At 38.5% G+C, this 16,115-nt stretch overlaps 3 protein-coding genes across 4 annotated transcripts; all 3 read left to right on the top strand.

Moving 5' to 3' along the window:
• The first annotated feature begins 342 nt into the window (after positions 1-342).
• LOC119897091 (H-2 class II histocompatibility antigen, A-U alpha chain-like) lies at positions 343-6,241 on the top strand. The gene is made up of 4 exons (XM_038710650.1): positions 343-541; positions 974-1,231; positions 2,864-3,148; positions 3,521-6,241. The coding sequence occupies exons 1-4, from the start codon at positions 409-411 to the stop codon at positions 3,649-3,651; spliced, it is 807 nt and encodes a 268-aa protein (XP_038566578.1). The 5' UTR covers positions 343-408; the 3' UTR covers positions 3,652-6,241.
• A 41-nt stretch (positions 6,242-6,282) lies between these two features.
• On the top strand, positions 6,283-9,344 carry LOC119897092 (HLA class II histocompatibility antigen, DR beta 4 chain-like). Of its 2 annotated transcripts, none has more exons than XM_038710652.1 (5): positions 6,283-6,687; positions 6,979-7,248; positions 7,486-7,767; positions 7,919-7,955; positions 8,117-9,344. In XM_038710652.1, exons 1-5 carry the CDS (start codon positions 6,624-6,626, stop codon positions 8,163-8,165), a joined length of 702 nt encoding a protein of 233 aa, XP_038566580.1. In that variant the 5' UTR covers positions 6,283-6,623; the 3' UTR covers positions 8,166-9,344. The 2 variants fall into 2 exon arrangements, with proteins under 2 accessions (XP_038566580.1, XP_038566579.1); XM_038710651.1 differs by having other exon boundaries at positions 6,294-6,687; positions 7,844-7,955.
• A 518-nt stretch (positions 9,345-9,862) lies between these two features.
• On the top strand, positions 9,863-13,824 carry LOC119897090 (vitelline membrane outer layer protein 1 homolog). Its single transcript, XM_038710649.1, has 4 exons — positions 9,863-10,130; positions 11,321-11,433; positions 11,990-12,296; positions 13,716-13,824. Exons 1-4 carry the CDS (start codon positions 9,921-9,923, stop codon positions 13,716-13,718), a joined length of 633 nt encoding a protein of 210 aa, XP_038566577.1. The 5' UTR covers positions 9,863-9,920; the 3' UTR covers positions 13,719-13,824.
• The last annotated feature ends 2,291 nt before the right edge of the window (positions 13,825-16,115 follow it).

Below are 16,115 nucleotides of genomic sequence, written 5' to 3'. Positions count from 1 at the left end.
TTTATTTTTTTTTACTGTTGGTAGGACAAAACAAGTAATGCTGGGAAATTGTGATGATTTTTCCACAGCTGTCTGTAATTGTATAGATTAACAGTTTATGAATTGGGAAAATTCATGGCCTTAAAGCTGACTGCTCGTCAGTGGAAGTCAGTAGGAGCACAGATTAACCTTTAGTTAAAAACAAAAAAAGCAGTATGATATGTACCGAAGTATGATATGACTGTCTCCAGACAGGTGTGTATATATTGTGATTACAACTTTCCTCCACTAGGCGGCAGCAGTTACTCATGTTTTTAAAACCTGACATCTCTCATTGTTTTGAAGGTGGAACCCTTGTTGTCCTAAGCACTGATTGTTTTGTGTTGGAAGGAAGTCAGATCACCGTATGAATCAAATAGTGTCAGTTTGATGTTTGTGAGGAACAAGCCAGTGACAGCCAGTGAAACCTGCTCAGTTTGGTGTTTGGAGGACCTGAAACGCAACATGGCGATGAATCTGTTCCTAGTGCTGCTCGTTATTTGTCTTCCAAAATACAGTCAAGGTACGTTTTTGTAAAAGTATATCCATTAATGATTGTAAGGAGGGGTTAAGAGGATTTGTTTTCACATATGCAAAACCCTGAAGAAGAATATGAAAAAAATTAGTTCATTACTACATCGAGAATAAATGCTTTGGTCATTTTGGTAAGTTATTATTCAAGCCATACCATTCCATTTTGATCAGCTATGTTTATATAATAGACTTTTTTTTTTTTTTGTCTGCCTCTCCATTATAAAATGTCACCATTTCTTCCTTTTAACTGCTTTATTTTGTAAGAACAGCCATAATTTTAGTAGCAGCAGATGTTTGGTGTTTATTTTCAATAGCATAGACACAAGAGTTGATAACAAAAAGAACTTTGAATGACTTGACTGCACACTGCAAACACCATTATGTTATAATATGTTTTCCATCTTTTTGAAACAAACTGCAGGTAAACACTTGCTTCGTTTCTTGACCTTCTGTCAAAGGGATGAACCGGTAGATGGACAGTATGATATTGAATTTGACGGCGATCAGCTCCTGTATGTTGACCCTGTCACCTATCAGGCAGTCCCACGTTTGCCAGAGTTTGCAGAGCAGTGGACCCCTGATCCTGGGCTGGCCCAAGACACATATGTGTCCCTGGGTACCTGCCACTACAACATCCCACGTGCCATAAAGGGAGAAAATTATCCTCCAGCGGTCATAGGTGAGGTAATTGAAATTGACATTGCGTCTTTGCTGATAACTGAGTAGGCCTTCTTAACTAGTTTCAACTGTTTAATGTACAGTTGGTAGATTAGTTCAGTGGTTCCCAAACTATTGGTTGGCCCCCCTCCTCACAAGATACATCTGAGGGGTCATGACGTGGTTAAAATGAAAGAAAAAAGAAGGTTCTGCTACAGAAATGTATCTTCAAATATTGGACTTGGTGTAATCTTTATTTTGAATTTTTTTAAATAGTGGATCGTGTGGCTTTGTCTGTTCAGAGGGGAAAAGTGACCAGGGCTCCTTGTCACTTTTCCCCATACTTAAGTACAGTACTTTGGTAAGTGTACTTAGTTACTTTCAGTTGTTGCCTTTAGTCTTGAACAAAACATACAGTAAATAAACCGCAAAGAGTCACGCAGCTGGCTTCATCTTTCCAAAATTTACGCTAGATTGTAGCCTAATCCCAAAAACAAAAGTCAAATTACTACAGTGTAATGGAAGCACTGTAAGCTGTGTTGTTAAACACAAGCTAACAAGGTCTGTAATTCTTAAGAGAAGAATATTGTACCAGCAGGGACAGTGCCTGTGAGGTGCAATTAACCTCTGGGTGTATAATTATGCATGTATTGTCAGTGCAGGTTAAAGCATCACTGTTCATTGTCTAGCTATCCACTGGGGAGTTTCTGTTACTTAGTATGTGTTCCATAGCACTGGGATGTGGCAGACTTTTAGGAATGAATTGCACAAAAATGATCAGAAAATACAAGTACTTGTATCACTTCATATCTAACATTTTAGTTCATGAGTTCAACCTGTTTTCAATGCCATGAAAATCTCAAAAATGTTTTTTGTTTTGGGGTGATTAAAGCCTTAGCCCATAATCTGGCATTTGACTCATTATAAAGGTTAAACATAGAGAATCTATGACTTTAAAGTGGCATAAATAGTTTTATAATAACGATGTATCAAATGACAATGTGAAAGAAGTTGCTCAAAGTGATGAACCTACAGAGAAGAGTTTAAAGAAAGTGACGATCGCATTTACATTCATCAGGTGGCCAGAAACAAGACACCAAATGAATGATTATGTTTTTTCCGAAGTATCGCTTATGACGTATAGGCCCTGCCATACTCCTAGTTGCTGTAGCCTACTCTGTCGTCACAGTTGCTCCCCCCTTCAGCTCTAACAAACCAATAATTTCTGGTTGCCATGAACCACATCACTACCAGTTTGCCAGAGAGGGAATGTCTCCACAGACACCAGATTTAAAAACTATTGAATACTGAGAAATATAGAGAGATTTACCTGGCAGTGATGGGCTTAATCAGCATTGTGTAAATTTGTTTGTTGGGGGCTTGAATGTAACAGACATTCATTTAAATGTACGACCCACACTCCAGCTTTAAAGTACCTGCACATACATTTGTCTGAGGCTGTTTGTAATGGTTTGGGCAATGGTTAGCATACAATGTTATATTGTGCTTCCATCTTTGTGGACACAGTGCCCCTGTGTACAAAACAAGGATATGTCTTTATATTAATGCCTGTGGTTTTAGAATGAAAAATCACAATAGGCCATGTAGTGTAACTTTATCTTTCTCTGTCAAACATCAATCCATCCATCTGCAGTCAGTCCCACCTCCCTGATCTACCCAAAGCAGGAGTTGGAACTCGGGGTCCCAAACACCCTCGTCTGCCTTGTCAATGATTTCCATCCGCCTGTAGTCGACATCACATGGACCAGAAACGGGCAGCTGGTGGACCAGAGCGAAGTTAGCCAGACTCAGTACTACTCTAACAGCGACTTCAGCTTCCGCATCTCGTCCTACCTGGACTTTACTCCGCAAGAGAGCGACATCTACTCCTGTAGTGTGCACCACATCAGCCTGCAGGAGCCTCTCACCAAGTTCTGGGGTAGGTTGATCTATCTAAAGTGTTTTATTCTCTGCAGACAGTTAACTTTATCAGTTCAACATTGGATAATATCTCACATTTGAACTCCCAACAGAAGTAGTCGTTATAGCTAAGTAAACAAAATCAAGCCACAGTTTTACACTTGTATTTAACAAATGAATAATCCACATGTCAGATAAATGTGATGTATTGTGCATGTTCTGATAAGTTAACTGATAAATGTATGTATTAGAAAGTAAGGCTTTAGAGCTATATTATCCTGCTAAATATATACAATATTATTGGCACAAAATGTTGGTTCAGGCTGGTTTCCACTTTCAAAAACTCACAACATTAAAACTAATGCAATCTGTGTCTGTGTGTGTTCCACAGAGGCTGAAGTACACCCAGACCAGCAGGTTGTAGAGACAACAGTGTGTGTTTGTGGTGTGATCCTAGGGCTGATTGGAGTTGTCACAGGACTCTGGTTCATCATGAAAGCCAACAAGTCCTGCCAGGCGTGACACGCATCAAGACAAACACCTGAATTTCGATGTCAGATGTGTGATCTTTTTTCCCTTGTGTTTTTCCTCTGTTAGTGAGTTGGAGTGAGATTTATTTATTTTTTTCCCCTATCAGTTTTCTTTCTTTCTTTTTTCAGTTTTCTTTGTTTTGTTTTTACACTTGCTGTGTTTTATGTTGTTTTTTTCCATTTCTGCAACAATACTGAAACTAAACCAGAGCTAAATAGAAAGTTTGTTCAGTTAAATAAATATACATTTTCAGTTAGTATTAGTCACTTATGAGAAGATTAATACCATTCTTTTGTCTGTACTGTACATACAGAATATGGCTACAGCCAGGACATAGTTAGCTTAGCACAAAGATTTGGAAACTGGGGAACAGCTAGCCTGGCTCTGTCCAACAGTAACGAAAATCTGCAAGCTGCACTTCTAAAGCTCAGTAACTAGAAAGAAGTATTCTGGCATATTTTACAGAGATATATACGTAAGAATGGTTTCAATTCTTCACATGTAACTCTGCCAAATATTGTATTTCCCAAAACATCAAACTATTCTTTTAAGAATAGAGGGTTACTATTTCTAAATTTGCTTGAAAGAATGTATGCGATTGACTCTATCCTAAAAAAGTTTTTGACTAATGACTTTTTTTTCCATTTTACACAATTAATAATATAATATATAAGATAAGTGCAGAGGCTTTACCCGCGTTTGATCATATTGCAGCACAGAAACAGCTTAAAGCTTGTACAAATAAGGCACATGAAAGAAAGTTGAAAATGTCTGTTCCTGTATACTGTACTGCATGTCATTGTACATGCAACACACATTCAAATGAAAGAGAACAGTTCCCTTACATTCTTGTTCTTGAGTTCCTTAACCCTTCACCACATCAGCCAGTCTGATCACTGGCACAGTCACAAAGTCACCATCAAGAATCGAAGCACCGACTAAGCTTTTAGGCAGATTGCTGGTCCGTCAGTGACTGCCTGACACGAATGATCAGTGCATAATGTTTGTCATGTCTGTTTGCTAGTGTTTTAATACTCTCCAAACTGCCTCTGTTCTCTGCTTAGTTTTCATTGTCTCTGGTCTGAATCTAATTATTTTCACAGTGATTGATAAGATAGCTGCCACATTTGAATATGGAATTGTGTGGAGCCTCTGAGGGATGAATCTGAGATCTCACTGAAAGTACTGCAGCTTTGCTATAAAAATAGACACTGTCAGCTGAAGGGACTTTCAAAACTCAATTTCTCTCATCACTTGTTATATTGTGACAATAAACCTACCTACCTACCAGAAGGATTAATAATGCAATTTGGCTCAGATGATAGAGCAGAGAAAACAAATGCTGAATGATGAATTAAGCCGCGTTTCCACCAAAAGTACCTGGGACTTTAAGTACCAGGATCTACTTTTCAAGGAACTAAAAGATCCTTCAGCCCACTGTTGTATGCATTTCCACCACAGTCTAAAGACCTGCGAAGATTAGGCAAATTAACCAGCTGACCTATACGCCATGCAGAGCCACGGATTGGCATCATTATTTAGTAATGCCGCTATCCATGAGCAAAATGTATATATGAACATCAGAATTAATTGAATTAATTAAAAAAACTATAGGCTATGCTTGACCATGTTTTTTTCTGGGGGAGTATAATGACGAGACACACGATTAAAGTTTGTCGCAAATTTAATAAAGTTCTTAAAAAAAAAACTGTAGCACAGAGAAAGAAACACAAACATAAAATCGCAATAGTTTGGAAGGGCATTAAAACATTTCCAGCCAACAAGAGCTGCAGATCAGCACTCATGTCTGTGTCCGCCTGAGCTTCGGAGGAACGTGATTTTTAAAGTGCTGTAATCAGCTGGTCCGTTTGTTTTGGAGAGCAGGAGACCTACTTCGGCTCATGTAGAAACCTCCTGACTGATGAAAACTTGACACAACTCCGGATCCAGTATTTAGCTTAACTCCATTAGCTGTTAGCTGTAAACACACTGCGGCATGCTAGCTGCTATTTCCGAGCTATAACCGATGTACGATCTCAGGCTGACATCGGTGAGACGTGTGTGTTATTTGACTGTTGATTGTGATTTATTGTGCAAACAACGGTGGAAAAGAGAGGAGCAGTAGTAGCAAAACACCTGACACGATCGACTTAGGCTCCATCCACACTACTACGTTTTCGTTTTAAAATGCAGACCTTCTGCTACGTTTGCACCTCCCGTCCAGACTAAAACCGCTGATCTGAAGGCCTAAAAATAAAATGCTGCTGACCCCGTTTTCATTTTTAAACTCCGGGGTAGTGTAGTAGTGCAGACGGCCAAAAACGGAGGACTTTAAAAACACAATACTACTGACAGAGTTTTAGTTTTGGTATTTTAATTAAAATATTTTAATACTACTCCTTGAGGTTCTTCGTCCATAGTCCTTTCTTCTTTCGCCAAATCTTCTGCAACTGCGGAATAGACCACCTGCTTCATGTTTACACTGGCATGCACATACCCAGTGTCATTTTTATATAGACGGAGATCAACTCTGATATGCAGCAAAAACGCTGATGTGGACCAAAGGTTCCTAGTTCCGGGTTTAGTTCCTGCGGTGGAAATGCAGCTTTAGTGCTGAGTTCCCCAAGAAATGGCATAGCACTGCATGGGAAGAGTGGAACTAGACTGCCTAAATTTCTGTTTCGCTCATTTACAGGAAATTGTGGTGTAGTTAATTGTCTCCTATTACTGTAAATAATGTTAGGCAGAACTGCAGCTATGACAAAACTTGAAAGACCTGTTCATCTCAGCACTGCCCTAGCTTAAAAAAACATTTGCATCATTTACTTTATGAGCAAGCATGTAGTTTAGTTTATGCAGTTTAGTTTTTGAGCTCTAGAGGTTTTTAGCAGCATGATTAAGTCTGTAGGCTTCTGCATCCAGCAAGTTATTAACTTAATGTTGTAGTTTTCCGTGTTTAAAAGATGGGACTTTATTTTCTGTACAAACTCACAGTCTCTGCTGTTTTGCTCTGCAATCCACCAGCAGGTAGGTTTCATCATTATTTTGTTGCTTTATTTTATTGTTAAAATAACTATCACATTACAGTGCAAAACAAACATCTTACTGTAAAACTGATTTTTCTGATGCTAGTTATTATTTTTTTGTTGAGAACATTTTATTAAGAACATATCAAGTATTTTTACTGCATATTTCTGAGTTAACCTCTTGTAACATCACATCATGTAGATATGTTTTCATTCAGCAAATATGCAGTTAAAAAATTATTGATTATTATTTCACAGTTTTCTGTACATACTGGTTTTCTGTCTGTTATAGGTGGCTATGTATATCAGATGATATACGACTGTGAGTATGGTGACAACATCACAGATATGGTCTTCTTTGTGAAAAACGTATTTAACCAGCAGCTTTTTACCATGTATGACTCTCGGGTGGGGAAGTATGTTGGCTTTGGAGAATACGGCATGAAAAATGCAGACCATTATAATAGTCAGGTTTGGAAAATGGCCTTAAGACAAAGTCAAGTGGAGATTCTTTGCAGATACAACGCAAGATTATACAGAAGGAGCACGCTGGACAGAAAAGGTACATTTCTGTATTTTCTGCTCTGAGATTTTGACATTTTAATAATGCTGTTTCAATGGCTTAATATGCTTCACTAGAAAAGGGAAACAATTGTTCTCTCCCCATTCTTAGATTAAATGGCTTAAAGAAAACTTTTAATCCCATGACTCTCTTTCTGCTTTCTACCTTGAAGTAGGCACCACGTCAAGTAGGTCATTTAGTGAATGTTTTTTTTCTCAAATTAATTCTGCACTCCAGTGCCTCCGATTGTCAAGGTCCATCAGACTAAGGGAACTGACTACGGGCAGCGGTCCATGCTGAAGTGCAGCGTTCTGGGTTTTTTTCCTCAAGAAGTGAGGGTAAGCTGGTTGAGAAACGGAGTAGAGGTCACCGCCGATGTGTCGTCTACAGATATTGTGGCCAACGGGGACTGGAGCTTTCAGCTTCACTCTTACCTGGAGTTCATACCAAGACGAGGGGAGAGGATCAGCTGCAGGGTGGAGCATAGCAGCCTCAAAGAAAGCCTGGAGGTGGACTGGGGTAAGAATTATTATGGAGGAGAAACACACTCAAACAGTGTTGAAATTTAATACCTGACATTATTTCTTTCCCATAGACACCTTTATACTGGACACTAAATACCTGAAGTTGACTGTGGGGCTCATCTTCTTCTTTATTGGCTTAATTGCAGCTGCTGGTGGAGCAGTTTACTATTGGTGGAAACAGAGGTATGCTTTGACTTTAGTATCCATGTTAGGAAACCATTCACTTTACTTTTGTGCAGTGTTCATTGTTTTGTCAGATATGGTGACCAAGACCAGACTGTATAGTGGAATTATGAAATAAAACAGGTCATCAGGTTTTATAACCCTTTCTTTTCATATTTCAGGTTTGACTTCAGCCAAGTAGACACACAAGGATCCTGTTATCCTACATAATAGTGCCATAAATCGTTCTAACTTTGTGTAGTCACGTATTTGTACAAGTGTCAGATCTGTCGCTTACAATAACAGTTTCAGCTTGGAATAAGACTCAGTATCTTTACATGACATGTCACATCTGTGTATGTTGGATCAACAATTTACTGCATACCACTCTGCTAGCGTCAACCATCACTAACGCTAGTTAAGACAGAGGACTTAAACAATATAATCAGCATATTATGTAAATCATCCCAATAGCTGGTGCTAAAATAAAGTGATCTACAAAATAAAAAACATCTTACCACCAGACTTTTTTTTCTGACTATTTAATTTTATTTCTAATGTAATTTATTCATTTAGATGTTTAAATATATATTCTAAAGTTTCTTTCACCACATGATAATCTTAACGCTGTTGCTAAAATTTTTCTACACTTCCACAATGCAAAAAAAGCTGATTTAAAGGTGCCTTAATCAATATTTTTACATGAACAATGTATCAAATGACAACTTGTATGTTGTAAATGTGTAAACACAGAAAATTATCACTGGACTCTACAGTTACACTCAGCTCTACAGAAGATTTTGTCTTTTAGCATCTTATTTTGGTTTTCAGTCCTGCAGCTTCACTGTTTTTGTTCATTTTACTGGTTTCATAACCTCATTTTTGGACACAACAGGAAGCGGATTTCAGAGAAAAATCCCACTGTACGCTACCAGCTCAGCAACAAACTGTAGACAAACAATATTAGTGACTAGCTGGTGAATAAAATTAAAAAAAATAGAGCATTTCACTGCTAAAGAGCCAGTTATTTCCCTTACAATTTAGCTGAGACCAAAAACAGAGCTAAAAGGATGGTGAACATTGGACCAGCATTCATGAGGTTGCCTGAAACATGACTCCAAATGTTGTTATTTAAGGTTTAAAGAGATTTACTATCTGGTAACATCATAATCAACTTTAAAAACTGTTTTAGTTAAACTTACTATTTATATGTAACTGCCGAATGAAAACTCCGGTTGTGTCAGATGCCACATTCTCAAGGCACTATACTGATTACATGACATCATAGCTGTGTGTGGATGTACTGACAATATATACAATTAATCTATACACATGCATGCACAGATATGTATTATACTAGAGGATGCTAAAACTTTGTCAAAATAAAGATAAAACCATATCTGACTGTAAGGCTGGTTTCATTATTTTTGTAAATTCGGACAGTTTTTATCTGACAACAGTGATGAGGTGTGATGTCTGAGCATATCCGGGCAAGATTAAATAAACTGCTTCCGCCTTTACTGACCTGTTATTTACTGGCACTGCACTTCTCAATCTATGTATTATTATACTTTGACAACAGCAATCCTTGCAACAATCGATTACAAGACTTTTTAATTGTAAAGGTTGTGTTGCTGCTGAACTTTCTCCTGTGGATTACATTTGTAAAGGCAACACAGACCTGTGGATTTTCTGCTGGTTGGTGATTTAGAAATATTAAAGACCTATCAGATTCACTGCATGTTGTAATGTAAAAGATGGATTGATAGTTGCAGATACCCTGTGTCTCTGAACTTCAGTGAGGAAAAACTCACTCCAACACCAGCTGTTCATTCCCACGGCACCCTGTGAGTCTGTAAATGATTTGTCCAGATACAAGTGGTCTATTTTTGGAATTGATTGGGAAGCTATAAGAGCTTTGAGCATGAATCTCCGGTACTTGTTAGCTGGCATTTCAGAGTGAACCACTGACTCACTGCTGTCAATATGGCAAGTCTGTTCACTGTTGTGACCCTCCTGGCTGTGTTGTCCAGTGGGTTATGTGAGGAGAAATCCTTTTTGCAGAGAGCTGGTAAGGCCTTTAACAGCAGACAGTACAGATCTCTGCTTACTGTGAACAATGGAGAGAGGTTTGGAAACTGGACCTGGCCCGAGATGTGTCCCGACAAGTTCTTTGCTGTTGGATTCAGTATAAGGGTAAAGAAAATGTCTATTTCACTATTACAAATTTCATATTAAATATAAACCTACTGTGGCATGGCAAAAAAAAAAAAAATTCAGTCCAGTTATTCGGTTCTGAGTTTTGCTTTTCATGAACCACTGGATGATTAGTTGAATCATGTTCTACATTTAGAATGAAAAACTGAGGGAAAACGCGGACAACTGCCAATATCAAAAAAGAGAGAATGGAAAGTGCATAGCTCAAGTGCATTTATTTCTACATCGGTGAACAGCTTTCTTCAGGATAAGAATAACACTCATCTGACAAGGACAGGTGTTAAAAATCAAGGCAATCAACTTGAGGCCAAATTAAAGGCGCATAACATGCTGAACCTCCTTGTCTATGAAGAGATTCAAAGATTCATGTTTACATAGCATATAAATATATATGCCTTGTCGTTTGAACTTTTGCCTCATAATTTTTGATATTTTAAATTATTTCATTGTTATGACTTGTAGTGAAATAATTTTACTTTCTTTGAAGCTTTATTTTGTAGATATAAATTTGTGTTTTCTGAATTCTTTCTGACTTGAATGGAGAATGTTTTGTTTGTTTGACTGTTCCTGTTTGGTGCTTGTTTGCTCTTCTGTAAATTGGATTTTTTTCAGTATGAAGATCAGTCATATGGATGTTGTTCTTATCATAAAGAGCGCTGCTGCTGAAGATAGATAAGCTAAGAAACATAAGATACAGATGGTAAGAACAGTTTGCTGAAGTTGAAATAAATGCATCTGAGTTATGATTACTATACACTTACCATTTTCAATTTAGTTTTACAAATACATAGTTAGGGTGGCCAACATATATTTCCTATCCTAAGGTGGCTTACAGGAGGAAATATCTGATTACAACAAGCTCCAGTCACAAAACTGAAAATATAATCTTCACAGTCCTGAGAAAGCAGAATTTGAAATACAATCCTTTGTGTGTGTTAACCTGTGTGCAGAACAATTCTGTCAGTGAGATGAACTCTGAATAGAAAAATGTGTTTTTGTCTTGTTGTTTTCGATACTATACCTCACTTCTCTGCATGGACTACAAACCCTAAAAAACTAGCTATACTTAACCTGATGTGAACTTTCACAGCTGATTCACTAGAATAAGATAACAAGCTGGTTTGACCAGAACTGTTACTGCTTCTGGGAACTGTCTTCCATTTCCTCAGGTGGAGTCTAACCAGTATGGGGGGGATGATACTGCCCTTAATGGGATTCGCCTCATTTGTGCCAAAGATGGAAACCGAAGCTTCCATTACTCTGTTGAATCCCACACTGGCTAGTAAGTTGCCCAAACGATACCTCTTTCTAAGAAGCCTTATAAGTTATAACCGATCTGCAGTTTTGTTAATAAGCTGTCAATAAATGGATTTTGGGCAATTTGGGATTTTTTATTTTAGAGAGCTAGTATTCAGCAAGTGGAATTCTAATGTTGGGCAGTGATGAACATATCAATTGAACCACTTTCCTCCACCCTCTTTGAGCATGTCTGCCACTTATGCAGAAATGTTTTTATTGATGTCTTAAAATATGCAGCTGCTTGTTGCTGTGGCCAGATCAATCTCGTGAAAGAGATCCTTGATCTCAGTGGGACTAACCTGGCTGTTCTAAAAAGGCTAAACAAGAATTAGATAAATAAATGAGGTACTTTGAAATCAGCATGAAGCTGGAGACTGGCAGTTTCCCATCATGTTCAGAGGGGAAATGAAAGCACCGCTTCTGCCAGGATTGCAAATTAGGTGTTCAGATGTTGAAATGTCTTGACGCTGTTCCAGTGTTTCCACCCCACATCTTGGATCTTTTCCTGATTACCCTGTAATTCCTACTTTCCTGTCCAGCTTCGGTGACTGGTCCCAGGCCCAGTACTGCCCCAGTGGCATACTCACCTCTTTCCAGATTCGCGTGGAGCCCCATCAGGGTCTGTTTGGTGACGACACGGCTGTCGGCAACATCAAGTTCCGCTGCAGCAGCAACCCAACACTGGAGGGACGCGGCATGGACTGGGGAGAGTATGGCCACTGGAGCCAGGAGTGTCTCAATGGAGGAATCTGTGGTATTGAGACCAAGATGGAGGAATACCAGTATGGCTTGGACGACTCAAGCCTCAATGATGTGCGCTTCCATTGCTGTGACAAGCCGCAGCAGGTAAGACAAAGGGTTATATAAAGTAAAAACAAAGCCCAGAAATGGCTAGGTGGTTAATGACAAATCCACACAAGGTATAGGTTTTCACAGACTCACAGATTCCAGAAAGGATGGCACCAAGCCACAACAGAATCGCCTGAAAGTGTTGGAGGTACTACCACTAAAACTAAAATCCCAAACTTTTACCCTAACCACAAACACAAGTGCAGAAGTTGCTAAGAAGAGGGCGGTCTTAAAGTCAGTGACATTAGGCAATGTAGAATGTGTTTGTGCCCAAAAATGCACCAGAGGTAGTGTTTACAAACTCACAGCCAATCGAGTGACTGTGCCCGAGGATTTCTCATTAACTTGAGAGTTTTTGATGTTGACATGAGATTTTCTGCAGATGTTCACAGACGATGAAGATGCTACTTGAGGAACTTTACCACCAGCTCTTCCTCAGGTTGGAAAGCTTCTGGTATATTTAATGAATAAATATTAGCATAGTGTTAGGCAGGAAACACTGACACAGACTATGCTATGTCATTGGGATGTAAATAATATATCTTGAAATGATTCAGTCATGTTTGCTAATAATACAATTTCAACACGTTCCAAGATTTACCTGCTGACTCGCTAGTGCTGCTTTGTAAAATACCCACCTTGGTCTTGACACTTAATTTTCATTGGTGTCATGCTCTGTGTTCTCAACTTATTATATCATTATAGAGGTGAATTGATTCAAGAGAGCCCAGTCTGCAGTGTTTCACAGTTACATAGACTAGAATCAGATTTGTTTGTGCACTACATCTCTGTCATCCCCTAGAGGTCCGTCCAATAACCAAACTACTGTATGTATGTTTGAATATAAATGAACCAAATCCAAAAATACAACAAAGGAAAGTAAAAGAAAAAACTGTCTGGTTCAGATCAAAGAAAATGAATTACAGGTTTGACTGCATCCTTTAATGCTGTTGTTTTTTGAGCCACGGTCCATCTGAATAGAGAATGAATGAACGAGTGTTTTGCTTGTGGATTACTGCATTGCACAATGTACCAAAACACCAAAGGTGATGTTGAAGAAACAAAGGAGAAAACTGCACTTCATTTTCTTGGAAACAGCAGTTGACACACAAATCTCACCTCAGTCCATTTAGTAGCAGCCCATCTTTCAATCACATCACATGATCTTTATCAGCAGATGGAGTTTTAATGTTCAGATTTCCATCTGTTTTTTTTCTGAGCACTTTAAGGTCTTCTTGTCCATGTTGTGGTGAGATTGTTTCACCTTCTGTTCTATTTGCTAACATTTGAAGGTATAAGACATCTGCAGTAAGAGTATATGAAATTATTCAAATGTAATATATTCTGCATACACAAGACATTTATTTGACAGCCATTCATTTGCTGTTTCTGAACTTGTGTTTGTTTTATTGACAGTGATCAGCAGGTGAACATCAAGGAGACCTGAGCACTACGATCCAGTCCGTCTCCAACAGCCTGAACTCAAAGTGACAATGACAAATTATAAAAAGCTCATTTAAATCGCTGCTGTCTCTTCAATGATTTTACAGAACCTGAAGGTCTTGATGTGAATAGTGTCAGTTTCTTTATTTTTAAAAACTTACATACTGCTGAGATCAGAGTTTAGCAGAGCGGTGTAAAATAAACTGACAGTTATTTGTCAAAACATCCAGCTCTCTAAACAAAGTTGAGTGTCACCTTCAGCAGGAAAACAGAAAGATTAAGGAGCGCCGCTTCAATCAAGCTGTAGTCTGAAGAGCCACTTTTTTCATCATGTCATCCCCTCATCACCTCTCATCAGCATGAGAGCTGCATGTTTTCATATCCTGTCTAATGAACCAATGAGCTCACAGCAAAGTAATATGAGCACAAAACAGAGCAGCTGACACAGACATTTCTTGGAATTCCAGCTGGAACTGATATAATTAAGAAATGACAAGAGAGGGGATATTAATTAATTTCAGTTTAAGGCCTGACAAAGGTTGATAAGACAACGACTGGCACACACAGAGGTAATTGTGTTAATCAATCGGTGAGTAGTTAATCTGCTAACACAGAGTGCGAAGGGTTGGGGAGGGAACTCGAGTACGTTATCAAACACTGCGGTAATGGTTTTCAGAAGATTTTGCAAGTCAAGGCAAAGTGATTATAGTCTTTAACACACAGCTTCAGAGTTCCTCTCTGTTATGGTAATTAATACACTCATGCTGACCTCATATTGAAGTTCAAAGTGTACTTATTGGAGTTGGATGCTCAAATGCACTCGTTGGTTTGCTTGAGAATACGGATATGCTAATATCAGCAGTAGGAGGGTTGACAAGGAAAACTGCTGTGAGGAGTGAGCTCATTTCAAGTTAACAATGTAAAATACAACTGTCTTTGTCTAAAAAGTACAGACAAATACCAATTGAAGTTCTGAAAATGTCATCTTTAAGTTGCTTATATTGTCTGAACAACAAACTTTACTGACTTACTGGTGTGATAGTCTTTACAAACATAGCCTGTGCAGCCAAACTTAGTTACAACTCACAGAACTTTAGTACTTAAATTGTGGAGGAGATCTGACAGTTTCCAAAGACACCAGAAATGTCAGGCTAGGTTTCTCCACTTGACTGAATGTTGCAGCCATATAAAAACATGGAAAAATATAAAAATATTTCACTTAGTGCAAACACAGTTTAGCCTCAATATGGAATTGAAACAAGCTGATACGTTAAATATATCATACTGTTTGATGGTGTGGAATAATTAATATTTTTTAAAACTTTATTCTACTTAAAGCAGTACTCATTTGGTGATTCATTTTCTGTGGATCAAATACTCAACGAATTGACTAATTCTTTCAGCACTAACAGGAGTCTATTTCACACAAGGTACACAAGGCCTTGGTCAATCACTAGATGGCAGTATTGCTTCAAGTCGAACATTAACCCACATCTCACCAGAAACAACGACTTTAAAACATTATAGACCAATTTTATGGGTGTACTGAAATCTGGATTAATCAATTCAACATTGAACACCTGGCACAGCTATGGAGCCCCACCTCTTAGTTAAACTCAGAAGCCCTCTGGGCAACAAAGTCCTAAAATCTGCATTAAATCAACGTCAATATGCCCTGAATGCTGTTATGGCATCCTGTACAGCAATCATGAAAACAACATGTTTTTGACTCATAAATGGAACTATTCAAAACATGTTGCTCTCAGCAAGTTGATGTGTAGCATTACTTCTAGGATGTAACGCCCTGGGTCATAAGTGTAATACCAAACCACGGGCTCAATGTGTTTCTGACCAGCTTAGCGGCTTGCCAGCAGTCCCCAATCTGCCTCAAGAGCCATTAACGCCTCCTGTAGGGAACTGAATGGATATGGTGTTTGCGGTTTTGGTTGAAGGCAAAGCCCCCCTCTTAATAACCTTACGCTCCCTTGGGCTCCAAGCTCATGATCGATCACATCTGCTGTGTTGGCTCAACTGTAAATATACTTCTGTTCATGAACACTGTATGGTTATTATCATGGGTGCTGGCCTTGGTTTTTATGTGAAATATTGATGCATGAGGGACAGGTTTGGGGCTGAATGGCATTGTTTTGATGTAAGGGTGAAGGTAATGGTATTGTTAGTGTTAGGGTGTAATAACTATAAAATTTATCTATTCTAAGGTTTCCACAGTAATGAAGGTACTAACAGATGGAGCAGACAAAAAATTAGTTCTCTTCTCAGAGAAAAGAGTGATTTGGGTCTTATTTCCCTGCTGCATTCTGCTTCCTTGTCTTTTCACTGTGTTCAGTGAACTGAAGTTGTCATTTCATCTTT

Source organism: Micropterus salmoides, unplaced genomic scaffold (assembly GCF_014851395.1).
Source record: "Micropterus salmoides isolate LMB-PRFRI ecotype aquatic unplaced genomic scaffold, ASM1485139v1 Ms_hic_scaffold_11, whole genome shotgun sequence".
NCBI classification, from domain to species: Eukaryota; Metazoa; Chordata; class Actinopteri; order Centrarchiformes; family Centrarchidae; genus Micropterus; species Micropterus salmoides.
The sequence above is the reverse complement of the archived record's forward strand: the minus strand, read 5'-3'. Positions and strand labels throughout refer to the sequence as shown.